The 27,058-nt window shown below is 36.0% G+C and overlaps 1 protein-coding gene across 2 annotated transcripts in view; it reads right to left on the minus strand.

Moving 5' to 3' along the window:
• Window positions 1–10,088: 10,088 nt before the first annotated feature.
• The window catches only part of Chsy3 (chondroitin sulfate synthase 3), a 294,112-nt gene continuing 277,142 nt past the window's right edge, over window positions 10,089–27,058 (minus strand). Inside the window, exons 3-4 of one of the 2 annotated variants that reach the window (XR_011375324.1) lie at window positions 10,774–13,141; window positions 10,089–10,516 (exon numbers count right to left, since the gene is read on the minus strand). Coding sequence is in view for 1 of the 2 variants with exons in the window: in XM_070036426.1 (XP_069892527.1) it covers window positions 11,579–13,141 (1,563 nt within the window). In the remaining variant the exon portion in view is untranslated. Of the gene's footprint in view, window positions 10,517–10,631; window positions 13,142–27,058 lie in introns of those variants that run through there. The other variant, XM_070036426.1, reaches the window with a different exon arrangement.

Here is a 27,058-nt window from a genome sequence, read left to right on the forward strand (position 1 = left end):
ACATTCTTTTGTTCTTGGAACCATTTCTTCAGGTTAAAAAGGGGTCCTCCTTCTCTTTTTCTCCACAGAGGGAATTAGTGTATATCAGAAATGTATAGTCTCTCCTCCTAATAGAAGGAGATCATAAGTATTTATTAGACAGTTTTGGAGGGTAAAATATTTTAATCTGTTTCACCCACTGGATTTATTAAATTATATTAAAACACCAACTAGAGAAAAAATATAAAATTTGCATTCTTAAAAATATCATCAGGGCTGGGAAGGTGGCTCAGTGGTAGAGTGCTTGCCTTGCATGCCTGAGGCCCTGGGTTCAATTCCTCAGCACCACATAAGCAAAAAGAAAAAAGTCGGAAGTGGCGCTGTGGCACAAGTGGTAGAGCATTAGCCTTGAGCTGAAGAGCTGAGGGACAGCACCCAGGCCCAGAGTTCAGGCCCCACGACCATACCCCCCCAAAAAAAATGCATCAATGATTTAATAAACTAAAAGACAAAAGAGAATGAAAATAAACAAAATCTATAATTTCTTTTTTTTTTTTTAGATTTTTTTTTTTTTGGCTTATGTGGTGTTGAGGAATTGAACCCAGGGCCTCAGGCATGCAAGGCAAGCACTCTACCGCTGAGCCACCTTCCCAGCCCAAAATCTATAATTTCTTTATCTCACTCTATTGGATTTTTAAAATTCAACTAGATATCTGAACTCTAGTCTGAAAATAAAAATGGAGCTGTGAGCCACAAGGGCTACTAGAAGAATTCAGAGCTGTCCAGATCCCACATAACAGCTGACCTTCGAAGTCACAACCCTGGGATTTCAAATAGAAGAGAGCTGAGACTATAGATTAGGACACAGAAAAATGACACCTAGAATCAGACTTTATTTAAAGGGAACTTCTGCCAATTCTGCAGAGGGAAGATAAAAGAAATAAAATAAAATAAACCATCCTTAGGGGGTTGTATTCTCCTAGTTCTGTTATATGTTGGTTCTGCAGATAAGTTATTTGTTCTTATGTTAGTTGGTGTTTGGCAACTCTTATTTCCCCATGATTGTATTAGTGCATCTAAACTGAACGATATGGAGGATTTCATTATGGCATATCTATACATGCATATAATATACTGTTATTAGTATTAGTTAAGTATTTAGTTTGCAAGAGAACGCTTGCTTACGCAAAAAGTAAAGAAAAGAACAATAAATTACATAACAGTATGATGAAGCCCTAAAACCACAAGGTTAACATGAGAATGATGAGTTAATACCAAAGAGAGATTTAAGAACAATAGGAAGACAGTTTGAACAGCCTTCTCTAATCAAGTTCCTGCACTTAGCATTGAGATTCCTGTGTTGAGTGATAAAACTGTCCCTCTCCTTACAGTACACATAATTTTAAAGAAAAAAGAACCAGGAATCCAGAATCCATTGTGTGTGTGTGTGTGTGTGTGTGTGTGTGTGTGTGTGTGTGTGTGTGTGTGTGTGTGTGTGTGTGTGTGTGTGTGTACACTTCATGTGCGTATTCATTTCACTGTAAAGTGAATATACAGACAGAAGTATGAGATGATAGATAATCTTAACAAATATTTGGAAATCAATTGAAAAATAACATGGAGAGAATATCAGAGGAAGTAATTTGGGATTCAAAAATAAAAAATAATCTCTCTGTTGAAGAGTACCTGAATTATACTAAAGGCCGTAAGATAGGAGCAAGAAAAGCATGCCTAAAAGCCCAGATGGAGTCTGGGTGAAGAGCACAGAATGGAGCAGGATGTGAGTGAGGAAAGCTGAGGACAGCACAGACAGAGCATGGAGCAGGAGATATAAGCTAGGATAAGAAATTGAAGTTTGTCTTTTAGTAAATATGGACAATTTTAGAAAGTTTTAAGAAGAGATAGGAAAATAAAACTGTAAACCATCCTAATCCTGATTATTTTTTCACTTTTGCAAGCTACTTGAGTATAAAAAAGTCAGTACATATTATATATGCAGATAATGCACACATATAATGATATAAACATGCATATAATGCAATTATACAGGAGCATATATATGCATATATAATATATAATGACATATATGGTTTTTGTTCTTTGCTTGTGGTTTTGTATTTTTGGCAGCTGTAGGGCTTGAGCTCAGGGTATGGGAACTGTTCCTGAGCATTTTAGCACAAGGCTAGGACTCTACCACTTAGAGCCACAGCTCCACTTTGGGTTTCTGGTGGTTAGTTGGAAATAAAACCCTTACAGACTTTCCCACCCAAGCTGTTTTTTGAACTATGAACCTTAGTTATCAGCCTCCTGAGTAGCTAAGATTACAGACATGAGTTACCACTTCCTGATTTTTTTATGTATGTATATGCATGTATACATAAGGCGATGTGTTTATACATGTGCATGTTTGAAATTGCCATCATGAATGTACTACAAGGTCAGAACAGATTATTGTAGAAATGGAAACAAAATACCTTAGACATTATTTTAAAATGAGTCCAGCAATTTCATGGAATTTCCAATTCCATATATATGTGTGTGTGTAAGTGTATATATATGCCCATATATGTATAGATGCATATACATATGTATACTGCACATGTGTATATATACATATATATATGTACATATATGTTAAAACTGCATTAGGCTTCATGGGGAAAGCAAAAGAAAGCTCTTACTGTGTATTTTCAGTCTCCTTTGCAATGGAAATATTCTTTTCTAAAATAAATTATTAATATTTCAAGCTACTTTATTGGATGTTCTTGGGAAGAATTTAAATATAGAATAAAATATTAAACTAGTGTAATGTCTTCGGTTTTTGAAGGTTCTGAAGAAAATCAATTAGAATAAAAAATGTACTCAGCTAATCTTCACATAGAGAAACAGCAGCCTAGAATGAGAGATACAACGGGAGACAATTTAGAATTTCTGATTTAGGAACATGTTCCCTCATGGAGAAAACACAGACTCAGTATCAAAGCATCAAGAAATAAAGAGAGGGCTGGAAAGGTGGCTCAGTGGTACAGTGCTTGCCTTGCATGCATGAGGCCCTGGGTTCGATTCCTCAGCATATAAGCAGAAAAAGCTGGAAGTGGCACTGTGGTTAGCCTGGAGCTGAGGAGCTGAGGGACAGAGCCAGGGCCCAGAGTTCAGGCCCCACAATCAAAAAAAGGAAGAAAGAAAGAAAGAAAGAAAGAAAGAAAGAAAGAAAGAAAGAAAGAAAGAAAGAAAGAAAGAAAGAAAGAAAGAAAGAAAGAAAGAAAGAAAGAAAGAAGGAAAGAAAGACGGAAAGAAAGAAGGAAAGAAAGAAGGAAAGAAAGAAGGAAAGAAAGAAGGAAAGAAAGAAAGAAAGAAGGAAAGAAAGAAAGAAAGAAAGGAAGAAAGAAAGAAAGAAAGAAAGGAAGGAAGGAAGGAAGGAAGGAAGGAAGGAAGGAAAGAAGGAAGGAAGGAAGGAAGAAAGAAAGAAAGAAAAAGAAAGAAAGACAATATGGAAAATATTTATCGAATCACAGGGGCTGGGTGCTGGTGGCTTGTGCTTATAATCCTAGCTACTGAGGAGGCTGAGATCTGAGGACTGAGGTCAGAAGCCAGTCCATGCAAGAATGACAGACTCTTATCTCCAATTACCCCCCAAAAATCTGAACATTGAGCTGTAGAGCTGTGTTTCAACTGGTAGAGCACTAGACTTGAGCAAAAAATCTCAGGGACAGCACCCACACCCTGAGTTCAAGCTCCAGGACAGGTGTGTGTGTGGGTGTGTGAGTGTGTGTGTGTGCATTTGTGTGTGTGTGCGCGCGCATGCGCACACACACACACATAGGCATGTACACACCTTTGGGGAAAAGAGGAAGAAACTAGATTTCTTCTTAAGATATTCTTTTTAAAGGCCTTCAATTTCCATGAATATTTTTTTCTTTTGTCTTTTTTTTAAATGGCACTGGAGATCTAACCCAACACTGCACTTGCTAGGCAAGTGCTTTGCCACTGGGCTACATCTGAGCCCTATTTTTTTCCTAAAAGAATTTAAAGCTCTAAGTAGAGAAGTCTCAGAATAGTGCCTGCCCGTGACTCATAGCAGAAGTTAATTTTTTCTTACTAAATATGTGTGATTAGTAGTTGTCTGAGAATACTTTTGCAAAAATGATTTGACATTTTTTCTGGAGTCAAGTTACTTAATCAAATATAAAGATAAAATAATTAATTTCAGATATATCCAGGAGTAGTAGAGTGAAAACAATGAAACAAGCATCTTAGAAACATAATGTGTGATAAACTTATTTATGTTAATTTAAGAAGAAAGCACAGTTACTTATGCATTTCAAACCATATAAACTACCCAGTACCAAAGGCTAAAATCTGAGAATTCTAGATCAAAGCTACACTAGGCAGGAAAGATTACAAGGCTCTTACCTCTAATTAACCACAAAGGAGCCAGAAGTGGGCTGTGCCTCAAGTGGTAGAGTGCCAGCTTTGAATGAAAAAGCTAATGGACAGCATCTGTTCCTGAGTTCAAGTTCCAGTATGGGTACAAAACAACAACAGAAGCCATAAGCGAGGATTTCACTTCCAAATGTATGCCTTGTGTGGAGTTTTAGTCTTTATTTTAGAATCTCACTGTAAGTGATTCTCTCTCTTTTTACATAATACATCTCTGTTATGTAGAACGCTTTCTTATGGACAAATAATGAATTATGAAATTGTGCAAAGTCCAGCAATTCATGTTGAGTAATGATTGATGTTACTCAGGCAGGCAGGGTTATGAACCAAGTGAGATGTTGCTCTGGCATGTTTTCTCAATAAGGCACAAGTGTGCTGCTGTTAAGAAAGGGGGAAGAAAAACAATGGGAAAGGGAAGGTACAAAACCTGTAAACAGGTAACCAATATAAACACATCTCTATCTTCCTTAAAGTGTGCCCTGAAAAGATCTGAAGATAACAAGATAGGGAAGCTTTGCATACTGCAGACCCACGGTGAACTGGGAAAAGATGTGCTCTGGGTTCCTTGGCTTCAGATGGGTGAAATTCACTCAACGCACAATTCCCATTTTGCTATGTGTGACATGGAGATCATGGAATCTGCTTTAGAACTCTGGAAGTTCAAAGGAGATGCTTCTGAAACAATGATTCAGCACATGGCACCCATGAATAGTTTATACCGTATCAATGTGCCAGATGGCAAATGCATATCATTTTACCTTTTCTCTTTCCTCATGAAAATGATTGCTTGTTTGTAATCTCTAACAGAAGTACTTGGAGAAAAATTCGTTTCATCAAATTAATCTCATGTGGAGAAGAGATAGGATATAAAAGAAAAAATGGTGACTGTGAGTAGTAATAATTACCATTTTATCATTAGCACTTTTGGAACTGTGTGTGTGTGTGTGTGTGTGTGTGTGTGCGCGCGCGCGCGCACGCTGGTAATGGGGCTTGAACTCAAGTTCTAGGCACATTTTTCTAAGCATTTTTCTCAAGGATGGCATTCTACCACTTGAGCCACAGTGCTTAACTGGAGATAAGAATCACACAGACTTTTCTTCTTGAGTTGGCTTTGATCCTTGATTCTCAGATCGCAGCCTCCTGAGTAGTTAGATTTAAAGGTGTGATTCACTAGAATGAGGATTGAACTTTTTAAGGTTTTAAACATAATTATGTAGAATATGAAAACACGAACATTAGTAATATTGGGGAAAAACAATATGTGGCATTTGTAAACCTACTATAATAATAATGAGTTACCAGAAAATTGCAATATATACTGTTATCTTTTGATATGAATTAATTTGCAAAAGCAAAGTAGTCTCTAAAATACATATTCACTAAAATTTTTCTATGAAATCTTTTCCTACAGATGAATGGGCAATTGATTAAATATTTTGATGTAATACCTTTTCCATTAAATTCTGGAGATGGTGTTGAATATATTAATTAAGAAGTGGGAAGCACTTTCTGTTCATTTCTTATCAAATTACTAAAAGGCTGTATAAAAGTCTCTGGGATTTCAGGCAAATAATAAGGAGGGTAAATAAATTCTAACATACTTTAAATAAATATGTGCTGGGTTAAAATTGTAGATATGAATGAATGAATATTGTAACTTTTGGTGTTATTTCTGTTGCAATTTACCTTTATTATGATGAAAGCATTTAAAATAAAATCTTGACTCAGATCCTATATTCACCAAACCCTTTACATTTGGCATACAAATAAGGAATGAAGTTGGGTGGTAATGAAATAGCAAAACAGTATAACCATGATAATACCAATAAACTCAATAAATTCAATTTTTATATACCCCAGAGACATGCAGGATTAATTCTGCATGGAGTAGAGTTCCACACTTGGCTCAAGCCTTGGTAGCTTCTGAGATTAGAATGAAAGAGAGAAATGGGTAATCGTGTGTGTTAAATTGAGGTCGACACCTGAATATACTGCCCTCTTTGTGCAGTGCCAGGTGATTCGCTGTTTGATGCAGATGTTGACTGCATTGCCACCTGGGGGCATGAATCACTGCCGATGCCTCAAATCATCCTCACCATCTGTCACAGCAAAGCTGACAGCATAGATGGCATTGGAACCAAGCTGCAGGGCAGACAGAGGCAGAACCATAGTGAGAGTCTACACTGGTTATACTGTTGCTGGTATTTGGAAGTTGCCAGACAGGCAGAATATGCCAATGATCTGTGTTCACAATGGTAACAAGAATGAGGAGGGTAGGCAAATCAGCAACACTTAGAACTGATGACAAATCATGATGATGTGGCTTCCAGAATTATAAGCTACTTCCTGAAGATATATGCTTTAAACAATTAAGCACAAAAAGGAGTCTAAACTTGTTCAGTCACTCTGGAAAGCAGTATGGAGGTTCCTCAAAAGACTAAATAGAGCTCCTTTATGATCCAGAAATCCAACTCCTGGGCATTTTCCCAAATGATCAAAAACAAGTCCACACTAAAACTACCAGCACAACCAGGCTCATTCCAGCATTATTTACCATAGCTAATAAATGAAACCAAGCCAGATGCCCTTCGGTAGATGAATAGATCAAGAAAATGTGATATATATACACATGGAGTTCTATACTTTCATCAGAAAGAATGACATCACCCTATTTGTAAGGAAATAGAAAGACTTGGAAAAAACTCATATTAAGTGAAGTCATACCCAAAAGAAACATAGGCTCCATGGTTCCCCTCATTTGTAATAATTAGTAGGTGTCTAGGATATTCCTAACAGAAGAACACAATAGCTCAAGAGCTATGAACATATGACCATATAAGATGATGCTAATCAAAATGAACTTCAAGACATGAAAACAAGAGGTTTTTCTTTGTTGTTTTTTTTAATGTACTGTGTGAAGTTATTTTTTTTCTTTCATTTTCTATTTTTCCTTCAGTTTATCCTCGGGCGATATTGTTTGATTTTGGTACCCTGTGTTGTATATACGTTTATCTGATTTGAGGAAGGTAAGGGTAACAAAATGATGAGACAAAGGACAGAGGGTGAACCAACAACAACACTCACAATACAATATGTTGGAACAACATTGTGGGGGAGGGATAATGGGAGAAAAATGAGGGAGGGGGTAAAAATGTTCAACAAGAAATGTACTCACTACGTATGTAACTGTGACCCCTCTGTACATCACCTTGACAATAAAATTAAATAAAAAACAAGTACAAATTCATGATGCTTGTAGACCCTTTTAAGAGATATTTCTAAGTTAAAAGGAACTTGATTCCAATCACGTTCAGTACAACAGAGTAGTAGATTGGTGATATAGTATCAAATATATAAAAGGATCTGTTTCTACCCCAAACTCATCATCCAGGCCAATAGAGAGTTACAAACATTTTGTTGGCTACTTGAGGCTTGTCCCAGCATATTTTACTTTCATGTACATATTCTCTGTTAGGTGGGTAAAAGAAGAGTATGAGGACAGGACAGCTAATCTCTAGGTCCAGTTCTACCTTACAGCTTCTCTTCTGAGCAATCAAAACTGTTAGAAAAGAAACCTAAATGAAATCAGTATTGATTAGAGATAGCATCTAGCTATCTTATGCTAGAGCCATCTTATCATTTATAAATCCAGTGAACATTTATTCCTTTGGTGGGATTATAAGGCTACACATTTGAATATTCTACTTCTACAGTTCCTAATCTATTCACTAGCCATAATAGATTATTCTATTCATATTTATTTCAGTATTGATGACTGGCTTGTACCCAATCTGGGGTACAAACACAAACACCTAAGCAATTATGTAGTACTCAACTTGCTGAGATGACATAGAAACATTACTGTTGTCCTCAGAAATTTTGAGCCATTTTTTCATAGCTGAAGTTCACTGACTTGACAGAAAAACTTGTGCCTTGCCTGGCACAGGACTGAACATAGTATATAACAACGTGGGAGAAGACTGAAACTGAAGAACAGAGAGGCTCTGCAGAACAAACAGTAATGAATTTAGCTCCTTCTAGAATGGACACCTAATAGAGCAAGCTGATTGGTGTATCAGACATGTGCATAGTCAGTCAGATGGACTTTTTTTCCCCCAACATTGTCTCCTCCATTTCCCAACAAATGAGAATTTATGGAGAGCAAAGACAGGTATGTTACATTTAGATGGCCTTTAGATTGAACCTCAATTTTTATAGTATGCCAACTATAAAAGCTTTGGACAAGTTTTTATTGGTAAATGGATCTTTGAATATATAAAATACTGAGAGTTGTTGAGAGGATTAAACTTTTAAAAAATCCAAAAAAGGAAGCAAAACTATGGTGTTTTATTGGATACTCAAGATGCTGTTGAAGGTTGATAGAATTGCCATTGGGTGATGCTTCTACAGCACTTTTACAGCTATCCAAGTGTAGAAATTCTGACTAAAGATAGCAACCGTGCACAATAGCTTAAAGACGTTTAGGTAACAGAACTACATAGAATTCACTAGCAGATACTACTCACCTTTACTAATAACAGTTCTTAACTTTTCATTCAGGGAATATTGCATTGCTTAAAAAATCACAGGAAACATTAACACAAAATATAGGAAGGGGTTTTAAATACATGTTTTTAATACACAAACATGTGTATGGTCAGTTAGTTTCAAGTAAGAGCTCAATATTTCCTTGATTCTACAGTTTTATCAATAGGATAGAGAAGGCCATTTCAGCTGCCTCATGGTTCTTGGAATGTTTTAAGTTTGGCTTTCAAGTTTTTTTTCTCAGTAAAATTTCTCATTTCATTTTTCTAAACTGAAGAAAAGAGTAATTCTGATTTCTTTGTTTGCAAAATAACTAGTAATTATGACTGGTAATAAATCTTCCCACATTACTGTTTAGGGAAATAAAATCTGCAAAATAGCAAAGTCAGTGTCCTATAGAAAAATAAATTATTGAAGAAGGGTTTGTGAAGGTCTGAGACAGTATCAGAGCAGAGATCTATTCTGAATTCTTGACCCTGTCAAGATGAGCTTTTAAACAACTAAAATACCATAAATTCCTTCCTAATTAGTTTGACATTTGTCAAATTGTATGTTTAGTCAAGGAGATTTTATTTCATCATGATTTCTCTAGTATTAAGCAATATTATTTTTGAAGAATGAAAAGAGTTTGTTACCATGTTAGGAGCAAATGTACAGCCTGTGCGCCTTTGTTCTTCACAATGGCAATAAACTAGAGTTGGATGTTGCACAAGGGGTAAAGCATCTGTGTAGCAAGTCTCACACCATGAGTTCAGATTTTAGTACTACCCAAAAAATAAGAGCAACAATTGATGACAATCACTTTTAACTTCTTTTTGATGCAATTTTTCTCATTAGGTGAATAAACAAAAATCAGAGTTCCAAGTTTGTGTATTAAATACATATCTTTTTTGCTTTAGAAATTTCTGGAAAGAGGGGCTGGGAAGGTGGCTCAGTGGTAGAGCACTTGCCTTGCGTGCATGAGGCCCTGGGTTTGATTCCTCATCACCACATAAGCAAAAAGGAAAAAGCTGGAAGTGGCGCTGTGGATCAAGTGGTAGAGCACTAGCCTTGAGCTGAAGAGCTGAGGGACAGCGCCCAGGCCCAGAGTTCAGGCCTCACGACCAGACCCAACAAAAAAAAAACAAAAAAAAAAAAAGAAATTTCTGGAAAGATATGCACACAAGCCTCCAAACTGCAGTTTTTACAGTCAGAAGTTTGGGTAGATGTGGAAAGACACTGACAGCAAGCAGACATTTAAAACTTTTTGCTTGATATTATAGCAGATATTTTGACCTATGCAAATGAAATTTATAAATATGCTTTCACAAGATTTTACTGCACAAATATTCATTTTCTCTGATTTCTTCAACTTGTTTTTTCTATAAAGTTGACATTACTGGTTTAACTCAAAGAAAGGCTGGCATGTGAAATTAGATATTTTTTCCATGCTTCTTATAATTGTAAAGTAAGTTTTATATTAAGTTCATCATGGTTGTTGTATCTTTGAAATACCTTCTAACTCATATGAAAGGCAGTTTATGACTGCTCCTGGTCAGCTGGATGTCAAAACCTGTAAAGATAGAGGAGAAACGCTTTCTCAGCTTGTAAGACTACTGAAGGAAGAAGCTGCTTTTATTGATCACTTATGAATGTAGACTTCAAAACATAATAAGAGAAACAATGTACCCACAAGCCCTTGTTAGATTTTTCTATCCTGTGCAAGTATGTAGTGGTGATTATAACCATCAAGAAGCACATCAAATGTGATTAAAAGGAAACAGCACAACTTTTTCAGTGTTTTTGAAAAAAAAAAGAATACTATTATACCTGTATTTTATTATAAATAAACAGGTTCTGTCATAGATTATCTTCTTGCCAGCAAATGAAGGACATTGTTTCATAAAGCTCTAAAATGTACATGAATATTTAATTAAATCATATTCCTTGAGAAAATAAAGTTCATTCGCATTTATAGCAGACAGTTGTGAGGAGCTCATAATTGTCTTAAGACCATGGTAGCCAGTACCGGTTACTTGTAGAACAAACTCCTCAATTTTTAAAACATTTTTTAAAAAATAAACATACAATCATAGGTGTTCATTTACTTTAAAAATTCTAAAGATGAAGAAAATTATTGTCTATATATTTAAGTCCTTGTATAAATTACAAAACTCAAGTTTATGTTACAGAGTCCTTCCCCATAGGAAGCGTAAAGCACTTTTGTGGTACCTTTCACAAATAAATGTCTGTATCACATCGAAGTTAACAAAATAAAAGTCAATATTGCATCTTTAAGCCCTAAGAGAACATTCTTTTAAGCTGTCTCTTGTGTTGAATGAGCTTGAAAAGTCATTTGATTGCAATGATTTAACTCAATCCCAAATAAAGATATGGAAAATTAATATACATATTGCCTTCAGTAGAACTCTGAATTTTCAGTGAATTGCAGACTCTTTTTGCTTGAGGTCAACAATACTCTCTGAAAACCACCAAAGAGTTGTTTAAGACCAGGACAATAAAATAAAATTACAATAACAACAACAACAACAATAATAATAATAATAAAATAAAAATAAGAACTGACAATGAGGTAAACTCCCCTTAGAAAAGGCAGTATGTGTTGCCTAGACTGTCAGGAGAGAGTTCGATTGTACCTGACACCCAAATGTTTCTCTAGCCAGAGTTCAGCCAGTTGCATGGTTGAGGCAAAAGTACTTGCCTTGGATCCCAAGCACATCTTATATTGCTTAGGGTCCAAGTTAGGATCACAATGAACTGGATGGAAAATATGCACCACTCCTACTTCTTGACTTCTGAAAGGCCTTAAGCCAGACAGAATCACTTTATTGTAGAGATCTACATCTTCCAGTCCCCAGCCTTGTATTGAGGTATCAAATCCACCTGCACCCAGAAGATCACTTTTGTAAATACAGGTGATTCCATAGCCATAGTCTCTCCAAAATCCAGTTTTCTTTGAGAATACAAAATTATCATCTATGGGAGGATTTCCACCATTGGTTACCTTTGGGTCATACTGGCTGAAGATGATGGGATAGTATACCTGTTGTCCCTGAATTGTATTGTCTCTGCATCGTTGGAGAAAGTCTCCTCTGAAGATCAAGTCAACATCACAAAATAGCAGCAAAGTGTCATTGTCAAACTGGGAGGAGGCCATTTCAAGACCGAGACCTCTGGAAAACTCTCCCTTCATAGGAATCAGGGTTATATCTGCTTTAGTGTACTTGTTCTGATATTCTTGTATGAGCTCGACATGCTTGTCAGAATCTTCGCCAGAATCCCTACTGAAAAGGATTATGACCAGCTTTACATTTTGCCTTGGGATCAGACATGTATTTTCAAAGTTCTCCATGAATCTCAAGAAAATGTCAAATCTTCCAATGAGGGGAACCAGAATATGTATTTTCTTTTCATTTTGACCTCCCATTTCTTTGGCCCCTGGAAGAGAAGATAGTATTGTTAGCGAATTAGATATTAAGGAGAATGGCTGAGTGTCACTATTGATACTTTCCACAAGACCACTGATATCTAACTCTTCCATTTCTCTGAAGAAAGGCTTGCTGAATAACTGCTGAAGATAAGCATGACGTCTCACTGGCACAGTCAGTTTCCTTCCTTTGTGCCTTTTGTAGAGGAGTAATAAATCCAAAATGTACTCCACTCCATGCATGGGATTAACTCTGCGGTATCCGTACTGAATTTCCTTGAAGTCAATGAGCCTTCCTCTGCTCTTGGCATTCTCATTGATCATCTCCATCACTTGCAGGACAGTATCATCCAGTGCAGCTTTTAGGATGCTATTGATGCTTTGTCGAGGTGGCTGGTTCTCAGCAGCTGAGTAGAGGAGCTTTCCTGTCAAGAACTCCCATTCTATTACTTCATTTCTCTCTCGAGGCTGGAAGTGGTTAAAAGAAGGCATGACTCCCAGCTGTTGGTCCTCCTTGCTCACCTCAGTGTTACTGAGCTTACTCATCAGAGCACTCTCCCTGTGGAGTTGGATAGTGCGGTGTCGAAGCTCAGAAATTTTACGACTCAGCATATAGTTATGCAGCCTATATTGGTACGCAGGCCTTTTGTTGGGGTGCAGAGTTATAGCTGCATGAATTTTGCTGTTGTGCAGGTCTTGGATATAACCCTTCCGGTTGTGCTCATAGTTTTCATGGAATAGTTGCTGCATCTGGAAAATGAGAAATTCTGTATGTCAGACTTATTTAACAAGAAACTACAAATAAAAACTAAAACTTAAAACTCAAACCCTTTTTTTACATAGTATTTTATAATAAAATGGTTTGAGAATTGACATTTAGATGAAATCAGGTTTTACTCTGAAATCTGACAGATAAAATTGTACTTATTTGTCATGTAGAACATGATGTTTTGAAGTATATGAATATCATGGAGGGAACAAATAAAATTAGCTCATTATCATATTCATTAACTTACCTGTTAACCTTTGGTGATAAAAATGCTTGAAATCTATACATCCTCCATTTTTTCAAGAACAGATTCTATTGTCATTAACTATGGTCATCATATTGTACAATAGAGTGGTCTTAAATGTATTTCTACTATAGCTCTAAAATTTGGTATCCATGGACTAACATTTCCCCAACCCTCCCACAACTGCTCCAGTCCTTACTACTATGATTTAACTATCTGCATATGTGAGATCAACATTTTTTAATTTCTACATTTGGCTAAGATTGTAAACATCAAGTTCATAGGAACAAATATTGCAAACTAACCTCCAATTGTATATTTTCAAGTTAAAAGATGTTCATTTTTTAATCACTCTGAACCCAAGCCAAAATTTCAAATGAAAACAAGAACATTTCCATAATCTCATATCAACAGAAAAGAAAAAGGCAGAATCATAGAGTGTGGATTTTCTAAAACAAGGTATTGGTCCTGAGGAAGAAAGCTTGTGATATCTTGCTTGGAATGGCAGTCTCATCTGCTAGATGAGACCTGAGTCTTTGTTCATGTCCTTCTATAACACTGTTACAGAATATTCTTGGTCTGATGAAATAGATTAGAAGCTATCATGATGAATACTACTAATCTAAAGCACTATATCTAATGGACCTTGTTTGGTATCTTTCTGAACCAGAAGCCCTTCCCAATAATTTAGAACAACCTCACTAACTCTAAAATAAAAGTTAGTATAAACGTAGTTTGACTATTGATCCTTTACCCAACAGTCTACAAACATCCATCACAGTAAGTACCAAAAGAAAGGTTAGGAAGAGGAGGAGGAGAAGTACAGGAAGAGTGGGGAGGAGGGAAAAAGGAAAAGGACAGTAAGCAGCATCAGCATGTGTGAGATATCTGTAAGCATACTGAAACAGAAATAATTATTTCAATATAAAGAGTACATATTAGCAGCAATAAATGTTATAGAAAAACTGAGTGAACTAAGCAAAATGCACACCCTCTTAATTTCAAAGAATCAACATATGATCTTAAAGAAAAAAAAGTTTTAAAAAAGCTATGAAAATTTAAAAAAAGAAAACAGAAGTAGAATTTCAAACAAATTGTGAGAGGTTTCACACCAGAAGTTTGTGGAAAACATAGAAACTAAAGATGCTCTACCTAATATAGAGCAACAAAAATATAAAAATTGAAATTAAAATGTTTGTATCTCCATATGTTTGTGTGTGATGGTCCTGTTTTGCTTAAAATAATGGAAGATATATGTCTATGTTCAACCTAAGAGTAAAAATAAAAAAAAATTTGACAGTAAATAGGAAAAGAGTAGAACATGCCAGAACTTTCTCCATAGCAACCATGAATAGTGAAACACGGAGTGGAACGTCTAGGCAAACCCCCAAGGAAGAAGCTAATCACCCATCCTTTTATGTTCAGTCAAGATGGAGCTCCAGTTATCCCAAACAAGCACCAGTTGAAGTTTTAGAACATTAAGATTAAACAACTCTTAGCATGTAAAAACATGTGAGAGACAGGTTTTGAAGAATTATTGGACTTTCCTCTTCCTCAAGGAAGGTTTATGTTCTCAAATCTTCTGGCCTAAATCTGCCTTCACAAATAGCTAACCATCAGAACACCGCCAGTTTCTAGATTGGGAGCTTCTGTTCTTTCCCTTCCCTTCCTTCCTTTTCCCACCCGATTTTCTCTCCACTTCATTTTCTCTCCACGTAGAGGCAGCTGCTAAGGAAAAGCATTTCAGTTAGTTTCCCTTCTGCCTGGGCTAGAATTTTCATGACAACCTGGCAAGAGCAAAATACTCGTTTCTAAGCCCAAAGTCAATGACGACATTGTCAATGTTTCTCATCATAACATTGAAATTAGTCCTTTTTATTTCTAGTTTGCCAAGACTTTAAAAAAAAACCAAAAGGTATAGAAAGAACTCATAGTTGCTCAAATGATTTTTCTGCATCTATTCAGACAATTGTGTGATATGATATTTATTTTATTTTTTGCTATTAACATGAAGAATAGCACTTATTTTCTAGTATTATACCACATTGTATATTTTGAAAACAACGTAATTTCAATATATACAATATATACACTTTTACACTTTTAGTAGAAGTCTGTTTGGGACTTACTGTGACACACCAGTTTTCCTCTGCCCCCTCCACTCCCACCCTCTGCTTAGTACTAGAGTTTAAATTCAGCCTTATACTTAACTAGACAGTCACTGTGATCCTTTGAGGCATGTCCCGTAGCTCGGAAGGACTTTGTTACTTCTCAAATTGAATCTTCGGATTAAGCCTAGCTTGCCTAGACTATGATTCTCTTATGCTTCCCACATAGCTTGGTGCATAACACTATACTCAGCTTTCTATTGACTAAGATGAAGTCTCAAGAATTTTTCCTCTGATTGCCCTCATATTGTCATTCTCTTGATTTCTACCTCCACAGTAGTAATATTATAGAATTTACCTCCTAATATGATTTGATATGCAGTGAAGTCCCAATACAAAGTCTATATTTTCTTAATAAAATGTTTCTAATTACTGAGAAGCTGATTTAAAATTTATATTGAAACTAAAATGATCTGAATATTTAAGGAAATCTTGAGAATATATACTCAAGATGGAACATTACAAAACTTTAGACAGCATGATGTTAGCATATAGGTTATCAAATAGGACAAAAGAACCAAAATATATACATGTGTAGTGAGGAAAGGTGGAGGGAGTGCTAACAAAGAGTAATAGAGGGGTGAATTTAGTAAAATACATTTTATTCATGTGTGTAAATACAATGATGAAATCCCTTTGTGCCATTAATATAGTTAATCTAAATAAAGAGATTATAATAGGTCTTCTACAATGTGGGAGGAAAAATAATGGAATTTTTCATTTAAAATCTCTTTCAACACAGAGTAATATCTACAATATATAATGAACTTACACAAATCAGCAAGAAAACAGATAGACCTAGCTAATGTATGGGCAAATGCCATGAAGGTTGCTTCACAAAGGACACTACATGAAAACCCAGTGAATGTAAAAAAATGCTCCTTACCTCAGTTATCATCAGGTTAGCATAATCTACAATCCCAATGTGATATCATTATGATTCCTGAAGAAGAGTTAAAGCTACCATGCACTAAATGGTGAAAGATCAGAAATTCTGAAATACAGCTGGAAAAACTATAATTTGGTTTGAGTACTTGGGAAAAATTGTATCAACTAAGAAAAGTCCATTTCCTATGGCTTAGTAATTCCACTCTTAGATATATTTCCAATAGAAATATATAAATACTTAAAGATACATATGTATATACATTTAATAAATATACACTTAAAGACACATATATGAATTTTACAGCCACATTACTTATAATTCCTCAAAATGGAAAGTGACCAGTTGTGCACTGAGTATAACAGGCAATGCAATGAAATATATTCATACACTGGAAAACAATTTGCAAATTAAAATAAGGAAAATACTACCACTTATAAACAACAGGGATAACTCTCACAAAATAGATGGGAGTGAGTTTCTATAGTACAATGTTCTTAACATAAATGGAAGGCTGAGTTCCATTCTCAGCCCCACAATGAAGAAAACAAAAAGAAAAACAGAATAAAAAAAAAGATGGAGGAGGAGGAGGAGGAAGAATAATAGACACTATGTATAAAAATGATAAATTTTAAGATATGGTCAAAATACTTTAAGGACATATTCTGAATATTGAACAATGAAGTGGTGAGTTATCAAGATGCATTGTATGCATATATAAACATATCAAAACAAGCTCTTGTATAATTAATCAATGCAAAAAATAATTACATAAAAACACATGAAAAGATGTCTCAGCATCACAAATGTCAATGAACACCACAAAAATAGATTATTTCAAACTCACTGGAGGGATAGAAAAAAATAAACAAAGACTGTTGGTACAGATGTGGAGAATTTGGAATCCTTGTAGAATGTTGGTGAAAATTAAAGATGGATCAGTAACTTTGGAAACACTTCTGGCATATCTTGAAATGTCCACACAGAGTCATTATATAGATAGATATTTTCATTCATTCATATATTCAAGACAAAAATATATTTACACAAAAATTTTATACTAGTGCCTGTAACATTGTTTATAATAGCCAGAAATGAAACAACCCAGATATCCATCAAGTGACAAACAAGTACATGCTCTACATTCATGTAATGAAATATTATTTGACAGTAAGAAAGAGCTAGTTGCTGATACCATGCATAAACCTTAAGAAATTTAAGTGAAAGAAGAAACTCACATAGAAGACCATATACTATATGATTCTACTTACAGAAAATATCCAGAATAAGCAAATTTTTATGCCTATGTGATTTTCTCTTTAGAATGATGAAAATGTCTAAAATTGACTATGGTTACAGCTGCACAGCTCTGAAAATATATATTGAGCCATTAAATTGTATTCTTTAAATAGAAATATAGAATCTATTTTTGCAAGATTCTATATAGAGGAAATTAACAAACAAGAAAAGTTAACTCATGTTGTTTAAGCTGTTCTACTCCATGTGTACTTCTATGTATTCAAGGTGTGTACATTCACTGAAAAGGTACAGAAATATGTTTGTTGCAGTTCAATTCATAAATGACTATTTTAAGGCAGGTATATATGATTAAGTGTGTTTTCTGATATTTATATATATGTGGATGCAAAAATTTAGAGAGAGACAAGAGGGAAGAAAAACAGAAATACAGCCAATGAGAGAGAGAGAGAGAAAGAGAGAGAGAGAGAGAAGAGAGAGAGAGAGAGAGAGAGAGAGAGAGAGAGAGAGAGAGAGAGAGAGAGAGAGAGAGAGAGAGAGAGAGAGAGAGAGAGAGAGAGATCAGCATTTTCCTACAAAAGTGACCTAAAACACATGGAATTAATACCACAACAGAAATTCAAATCCAAACCTAATATTTTACATGGCTCATTTTTTACATGTAGACAATACCATTTAACTTTGATGAATATAACAATAGATACTTTTAGAAGGATTTTGGATTTGACTCAAGATACAACAGTTTGTTTGCAAGAGATGCATCTTTATCTATAAATGTATGCCAGTCTTTTGAAACTTTAGTCAGTGCTAAATCAAATGAAATCCATACTTTTCCATGGTCTAACACAGCTCCTTTTTATGTAATATTGCTGTTTTTATCAAAATTATCCATGTAGTTTACTTTTATTTTATGGATTTTACTTTTTCTTTTGTTGTTGTTGTTGTTGTCGTTGTCGTCGGTAGTGGGACCTGAACTCTGGGCCTGGACACTGTCCCGCAGCTCTTTCAGCTTAAGGCTAGCACTCTACCACTTGAGCCACAGCACCACTTCCAGCTTTTTCTGCTTATGTGGTGCTGAGGAATCAAACCTAGGGCCTCATGCATGCCAGGCAAGCACTCTACCATTAAGCTACCTTCCCAGCCCCCGATTTTACTTTCTAATGAAGATTATTTAAAATTTTTTTATTACATATTGACAACCTATTGTACCATTTCTAAACAGTACTAACCAAAACTATTCATTTAAAGGTAAAATTTACATTACTAAGAAAAGGGACTATGGTAAGAATATTAACATATTTTTGAAAGATTATCACAATATAAAGAGGATATTACTCAGAGGGAAGCTGTTAAATTCTACCATGCTCTTCCTGTGATAAGATAGTTGATCAAGGCATTTGACTTTCAAGTGAATTTTATTTCAGAAGTGTAATAAACAGAAGAAAAACAATGGCAGGACCTTTATACATATTTCTTGAGATATAGAAAGCAGGTGACCATTTTGAATTCAAGTCATATATTCAATAAAAATACTGAGCATGTCAAAATTTCCCACTTTAATATATGGGGAGGATCAAATTATGTAGAATGGGCACAGGTATATTTATGTTCTAGGATATGAAACCAGCTAGGTTTGAATTGACTATTGACTATTTTTGTTTGTTTGCTTGTGTGTGTTTGTGTGTGTACTAGAGCCTTATTCTGGGTAGGCAAGCATTCTATCACTTGAGAGTCATGACCCCAGCACCTCCTTTTTTCTTTATTTTGTTTACTGGATAAAGTCTGTGCTTTTCCCTGGTAATCCTCAGACTACAACACTTCCACCCCATTTCTCAAGTAGCTGAGACCACAAATCCATGTCCATCACACCCAGTTGTCTCTATCATTTCAACATTTCAGAATAAATCTGTTTAAAACTTATTTCCTTTTTATTGTTTTTAAAATTAATTTCAAGTAGTTGTACATAGGGGTTTCATTTCAAAACATCTTAATCAATATCACAGTTCCAACATTCTCACACATCTCTCTCAATACACCTCTTAATTTTGTAGGATAAGCATTGCAATTTTGACTGCATTCTGCCCCCCTCCTTCTCGTCACTTGTCTACCTCCCTCCCCTCGACTTCATCACACCCCTTTCAAGTACTCATTTCCTTAGCCTTTCTAAGGAACTATACTGTGATCATTGTCACGCTGTCCATTATTCTCCTCCCATCTGCTTCAACCCCCATCATTCCCTAAAGATACCTGATTCCATTTTCACATATGAACAGTGATATTATGATTGTATTCTCCCATCTTTCTTTTCTCCATGGCTCAAGTGGTAGAATGTCAGCTGAGAGTGAAAAAGCCAAAGGAAAGCAAAGGATGCTAAGTTCAAGCTCCAGTACTAGCAAGTACGCGTGTGCGCACACACACACACACACACACACACACACACACACACACAATATATATATATATATATATATATATATATAATTTCTCACTGTATAACTTGGCCAGAGTTTGGGATGGGGCTGGGGGAAGAGAGTAATGGCTTAACAATTGTGATGCTCCTACCTTCAGCACCTGAACTGTCTCAACATCTGGGTTAAAGGTGTAAAACAGGAAAAAAATATCAATTACCTCAATGTTTATCAAAATGTTACTTTAAAAAAAATAAAAACATATAGTGTTATAAGCCCTGTGATTGACACATAGAAAGAAAGCACTCAGTAGGTATTAACTATGTGTTGTAACAGTTCAAGGATATGCCAATCTTGTCCTGAGATTGCTTTTGTAGCTAGGAATCTTCTGAGAATAAGAATTGTACCACTTTCTATTGTGGATATAGCTAAGGAAAGACAAACTACTATGAAGATTTCAAGAAACCAAGGTTAAGTTATTTACTCCAATGTTTCATAAAAATACTGAGATTACAACTAACACTAAAATTCTTGTGAGTGTCAGTTTTATGAAATACTTTGAAAGCAGAAAAACTCTTTAAGAAAACAGTGTAAAGTTTTCACCTGAATAATAGTAGCTTGTTTGATATAATACAGAACTTCTAATTTCATGGGTTTATTCTCTTTGGAAGAATTATCAGTTTAAGCCGGGCGCTGGTGGCTCACGCCTGTAATCCTAGCTACTCAGGAGGCTGAGATCTGAGGATCGCGGTTCAAAGCCAGCCCGGGCAGGAAAGACCGTGAGACTCCTATCTCCAATAAACCACCAGAAAACCGGAAGTGGCGCTGTAGCTCAAGTGGTAGAGCGCTCGCCTTGAGCTGAAGAGCTGAGGGACAGTGCCCAGGCCCAGAGTTCAAGCCCCACGACCGACCCCAAAAAAAAAAAAAAAAAAAAAAGAATTATCAGTTTATTTTGTGGCACCTACAAAGTCTTACACTGAAAAGCAAACTCACTGAACAACAGCAAAATCACAGCAGCAACAAACAACAGTGTGTTTCTCTTGGAACAATGTGCTGTGTGTAACCTATGTGTCTTCATATCTTCTGAGAAGGAAACTTACTTGAGAAGCTGTAGAAAAATCTATTATACAAGTCAAAAAGAAAAAGAATACCAAGAACATTGAATATTAAATTATTGCTACTCTTACTAAATTTCTTTTGCATTTATAATAAAAATATAGTGCAGGTAATTATATAGGTGATCACTTAAAAATACAGTAAGAAATTGCTGGGTTCCTATGGATCACCTGTAATACTACTGACTCATGAGGCTGAGGTATAAAGATCTTCATTCAAAGCCAGGCAGAGCAGAAAAATCTCTGAGACACTTTCTACAAGTAACTACCCAAAAGCCAGAAGTAGAGCTGTGGTTCAAGTGGTAGACCACAAGCCTTCATAAAATTCTAAGGGACAGCACCTGGTCCCTGAGTTCAACCTCTGGTGTAGGATCACACACACACACACACACACACACACACACACACACACACACACACACACACACACACACACACACACACACACACACACACACACACACACACACAGTAAGGAGCTGTCTGCCAGCAAATACAAGGTCGCTTAAGACCCAAGAAGTTTGTAATTCAAGTGTACAATATAAGGGAAAAATTTTGTGGAATGTAAATTATACTTCTTTGAGGGCAATTTGACATAGGGATTGTTAAAATATACTCAAATGTAGCCTTAAATGCAGAGACTGAAATGATATTAGGGTCCAAGTCATGTGTAGGATTTCCAATAATTGCTAAGTTTACACAGCTTCATCTATAAGTATCTGAAACTATGAAACTAGAACACAAAAGGAAAACAGAAACATTTAGACTCAGAGGCACAGGTGGAAAATTTCTGAGTAAAAACCCAGAAACACAGCAAATTAAAGTATTCATAAATGAGGTTGCATCAAACTAAAAGGTTTCTGCATAGGAAATAACTCAGGTAAGCTAAAAAGAAAACACAGAATGGCAGAAAATTTCTGCCAGCTATATATCAGAAAATGGCCTAATATCTAGAATAAAAAAATAGCTTAAAAAACTAACTCCACAAAAACTCATCAACCCAATTGGTCAAATGAGGGAAAGACTTTTCAGAAGTAAAATACTGGCACAAGAACAGACCTGAGGACCAATGGAATAGAATTGAAGACCCAGAAATGAACCCACAGACCTATTGCCACCTAATCGTCAATAAGGGAGCAAAAAAAAAAAAAAAAAGAAAAGAAAAAGAATGGAAGAAAGACAGACTCTTCAGTAAATGGTGATGGCAAAATTGGTTAATCACATGTAGAAAACTAAAGCTAAATCCTTATGTATCACCATGCAACTGAATCAACTCCAAATGGATCAAAGACCTTAAGGTCAAAGCACACACCCTGAAAACATTACAGGCAGGAATAGGAGAATCTCTAGGGCTCCTTAGCACAGGCTGAAATTTTTTTTAATTATATTACTTTTTTATTCTTGTGAAAATACTGTACAGAGGGGTTACAATTACATGGGCAAGATAATGAGCACATTTCTTATCAAGCATTGTAGCCTCCTCCTTTGTTTCCCCTTCCCATCCCTTCCCATCATCCCCCCACCAAACCCACCTCCCCCCCCCCACCAAAGTTGTAAAGTTCGTTTTCAACATAACTAATTGTATGTCTCATTATTGCAATGGGTCCACCTGTATCCCTATTTAAACAATTTATTTTTTCCCTTCCCCTCCACAAATTATAACAACATCAAATACAGTGAAAGCAGGGGTTATACCGTAGAGACCCAGAACACAACAAATCAAAGAAAGATTGGACAAATGGGATTGCACAAAGCTGCAGAACTTCTGTATGGCAAAGGACATGGCTAGCAAGATCAATAGAAAGCCCACAGATTGGGAAAAGATCTTCACTAGCCATACAATGGACAAGGGTCTCATATCTAAAATATGCTTAGAACTCAAAAAATTAAATCCTCCAAAACCAAATCCTCAAAGAAACAACCACCCAATTAATAAGTGGGATAAGGATTTAAAGACAGACTTCTCTGAAGAGGAAAGAAGAATGGCCAATAGACACCTAAAGAAATGCTCCACTTCTCTGGCCATAAAAGAAATACAAACCAAAACAACCTAGAAACAGAGCCAAGGTCAATAATCACATGATTATCGCCACAGATGCAGAAAAGGCCTTTGATAAAATTCAACATTCATTCATGCTAAAAACTCTGGAGAAAATAGGAATAGAAGGAACATTTCTAAAAACAATAAAAGCCATTTATGACAGACCAATAGCCAATATTATACTTAATGGGGAAAAGCTACAACCAATTCTCCTAAAATCAGGAACAAGGCAAGGATGCCCATTGTCTCCACTCCTCTTCAATATAATCCTGGAACCCTTAGCCAGGGCAATAAGGCAAGAAAAAGACATTAAAGGGATCCGCATAGGGAAAGAAGAAGTTAAACTATCCCTTTTTGCAGACGACATGATACTATACCTTCAAGATCCCAAAAGCTCCATCCCCAAACTCTTAAAAATCATAAATCACTTCAGCAAAATAGCAGGATACAAAATAAACCCACAAAAATCAGTTGCCTTTCTGTATACTGACAATGTACAAGAAGAGAGGGAAATAAAGGGAGCAACCCCATTCACAATAACCTCCTAAAAAATAAAATATTTAGGAATTAACCTAACCAAAGATGTAAAAGAACTATTTAATGAAAACTATAAAAAGTTAAAAAAAGAAATTGCAGAAGACACTAGGAAATGGAAAGACCTCCCATGCTCCTGGATAGGCCGACTTAATATAGTAAAGATGGTAATACTTCCAAAACTAATATACAAATTCAATACAATTCCTATTAAAATCTCAATGACGTACATCACTGAAATACAGAAAACAGTCCAAAAATTCATATGGAACAACAAAAGACCTAGAATAGCCAAAACAGTTCTAGGGGATAAAGACAATATGGGAGGGCTATCCATGCTGAACTTCAAACTCTACTACAGAGCTATAATAACAAAGACAGCATGGTACTGGCACAAAAACAGACCCGAAGACCAATGGAACAGAATAGAAGATCCAGAAATAAATCCACAGGCCTACAACCAGCTGATATTCGACAAAGGAGCCAAAGACATACAATGGAAGAAACACAGCCTCTGCAACCGCTGGTGCTGGGAAAACTGGGCGGCCACATGCAGAAAACTAAAAGTGGACCCCAGCCTATCAGCATGCACCAACATCAACTCAAAATGGATTAAAGACCTTAACATTAAACCTGAATCTCTGAAAATACTGCAGGACAGAGTAGGAGAGACACTTGAACTAATAGGCACAGGAAGGAACTTCCTGAACAGAGTCCCAGGGTCACAACAAGTTGGAGAGAGATCGACAAATGGGACTACCTTAAAATAAAAAGCTTCTGCACAGCTAAATCTATCGCAACCAAGCTAGAAAGACAACCAAATAATTGAGAAAAAATATTTACCAGCAATATATCAGACAAGGGGTTAACATCCAGAAACTAATCCCTCCCAAACCTAACAAACCAATTACTAAATGGGCAAGGGAACTAAAGAGGGACTTCTCAAATGAAGAAATAAAATGGTAAAGAAACACATGAGGAAATGTTCATAATCCCTGGTGGTGAAGGAAATTCAAATAAAGACAACCCTGAGATACCCCCTTACCCCAGTCAGAATGACCCATATCCACAAATCAGCCAACGATAAATGTTGGAGGGGATGTGGAGAAAGAGGAACCCTATTACACTGCTGGTGGGAATGTACACTTATCCAACCACTTTGGAGAGCAGTCTGGAGGGTGCTTAGAAAGCTAAAGATTGACCTCCCTTACGACCCAGTCATACCACTTCTAGGCATCTACCCTGAACAACAGGAACCAATATACAAGGACACGTGCACCTCCATGTTTATTGCAGCACTGTTCACAATAGCTAGGATATGGAAACAACCCAGATGCCCCACCACAGATGAATGGATCCAAAAATTGTATCTATACACAATGGAATATTATGCAGCCATTAGAAATGACAAAATAATGGCATTTGCAGGGAAATGGATGGAGCTAGAAGGAATCATGTTCAGTTCAGCGAGGTAAGCCAAGAGCGAAGAGATAAACGGTACATGGTCTCCTTGATAAGTGGATGCTAAATCCAAAATGTTAGGTGATATGACAAAACTAACAGGACTTAAGAAACAAAGAACTCCCACTCATCTGTTCAAACCACTACTAAATAACTCCATGCTGCTGATCACATGTATGGTGTATAACATGTGAACACCGTTTTATGTTATAGACTGTGATAGACAATTTGCTCCAGGAAAGTTAGAATGAACTTGTGACTTTAAATGAGCATCTTTATTCCACAATACTGTGAAATTCCGGAAATTATGTAATCACTTAATCACAATATAAAAAAAAAAGAACCTCGGGGAAGGTAGGGAGGGAAGGGATGGTAGGGGGAAAACAATGGAGGGGGTAACAATGTTCAAGAGGAAGTGTACTCATTACCTCATCTAACTGTAACCCTCTGTATAGTATCTTTACAATTAAAAAAAAAAACAAACAACCTAGAGATTCCACATCATCCCAGTTAGTATGACCATAATCAAAAAATCTAATGAGAGATGCTAGAGAGGATATGGTCAAAATGGAACCCTACTGCATTGTTGGTGGGAATGTAAACTTGTTCAAGTACTTTGGAAAGTAGTGGAGGTTCCTCAAAAGACTCCACATAGAGCTCCCCTATGACCCAGCAATCCCACTTTTGGGCATTTACCCAAACAATCACAAACAAAGCCATACTAAAGCTACCAGCACAACTACGTTCATCACAGCATTATGCACCCTAGCTAAGATATGGAATCAACCCAGATGCCCCTCAGTAGATGAATGGATCAAGAAAATGTGATATATGTGTGTGTGTGTGTGTGTGTGTGTGTGTGTGTGTGTGTATGTGTATGTATGTGTATATATTTTGTATATATATTTATATATATTATACATATATATGTATATGTATATATACTATATATACATATACATGTGTATATATGTATTAATATAATAACATATATGCATTAATATAATATATATACATATATGTGTGTGTGTGTGTGTGTGTGTGTGTGTGTGTGTGTGTGTGTGTGTGTAGGAATTCTATGCCTCCATCAGAAAGAATGACACCACCCCATTTTTTAGGAAATGGAAAGACTTGGAAAAAGTTAAGTGAAGTAACCCAGGCACAAAGAAACATAGGTCCCATGGCTTCCCTTACTTGCAGTAACTAGTGTATGTCTTGGACAAGCAGTAAAGGTCAAAAGGTATGTACATATGAACATATAAGATGATGCTAAGTGAAATGAACCCCAAGATAGGGACACAAGGTTTTTTCTTTGTCAGTGTTGTTTTGAATGTACTATTTGATTTTTTTTGTTTCTTTTGTATATACTTCCCCCATTGTATAACCCTTGTTTTCATTGTATTTGATTTTGGTGTCCTGAATCTTGTTTATACATTTTTATAATTTGGGGAGGGTAAGGGAAATAACAAAATGCTGAAATAAGGATACAGATTGACCTATTGTAACAATGAGGTGTACAAGACACTATGTTGAAAATGAACTTTATGACTTCGGGTGTGTGTGTGTGTGTGGAAGGAGGAGTTGAGGAGGTGGGGAGGGAAGGGATGGTAGGGCAAAAACAAAGGAGGAGATAAAAACACTCGATAGAAAATGGACTCATTACCTTACTCATGTAACTATAACCCCTCTGTACAGTATCTTTACAATAAAAATATATAGAGTAGAAAATGGCCAACAGACACATGAAAAAATACTCAACGTATATGGCCATAAAGGAAATATAA

This window comes from Dipodomys merriami, unplaced genomic scaffold, assembly GCF_024711535.1.
Source record: "Dipodomys merriami isolate MVZ:Mamm:240054 unplaced genomic scaffold, mDipMer1.0.p SCAF_27, whole genome shotgun sequence".
Taxonomy (NCBI): domain Eukaryota; kingdom Metazoa; phylum Chordata; class Mammalia; order Rodentia; family Heteromyidae; genus Dipodomys; species Dipodomys merriami.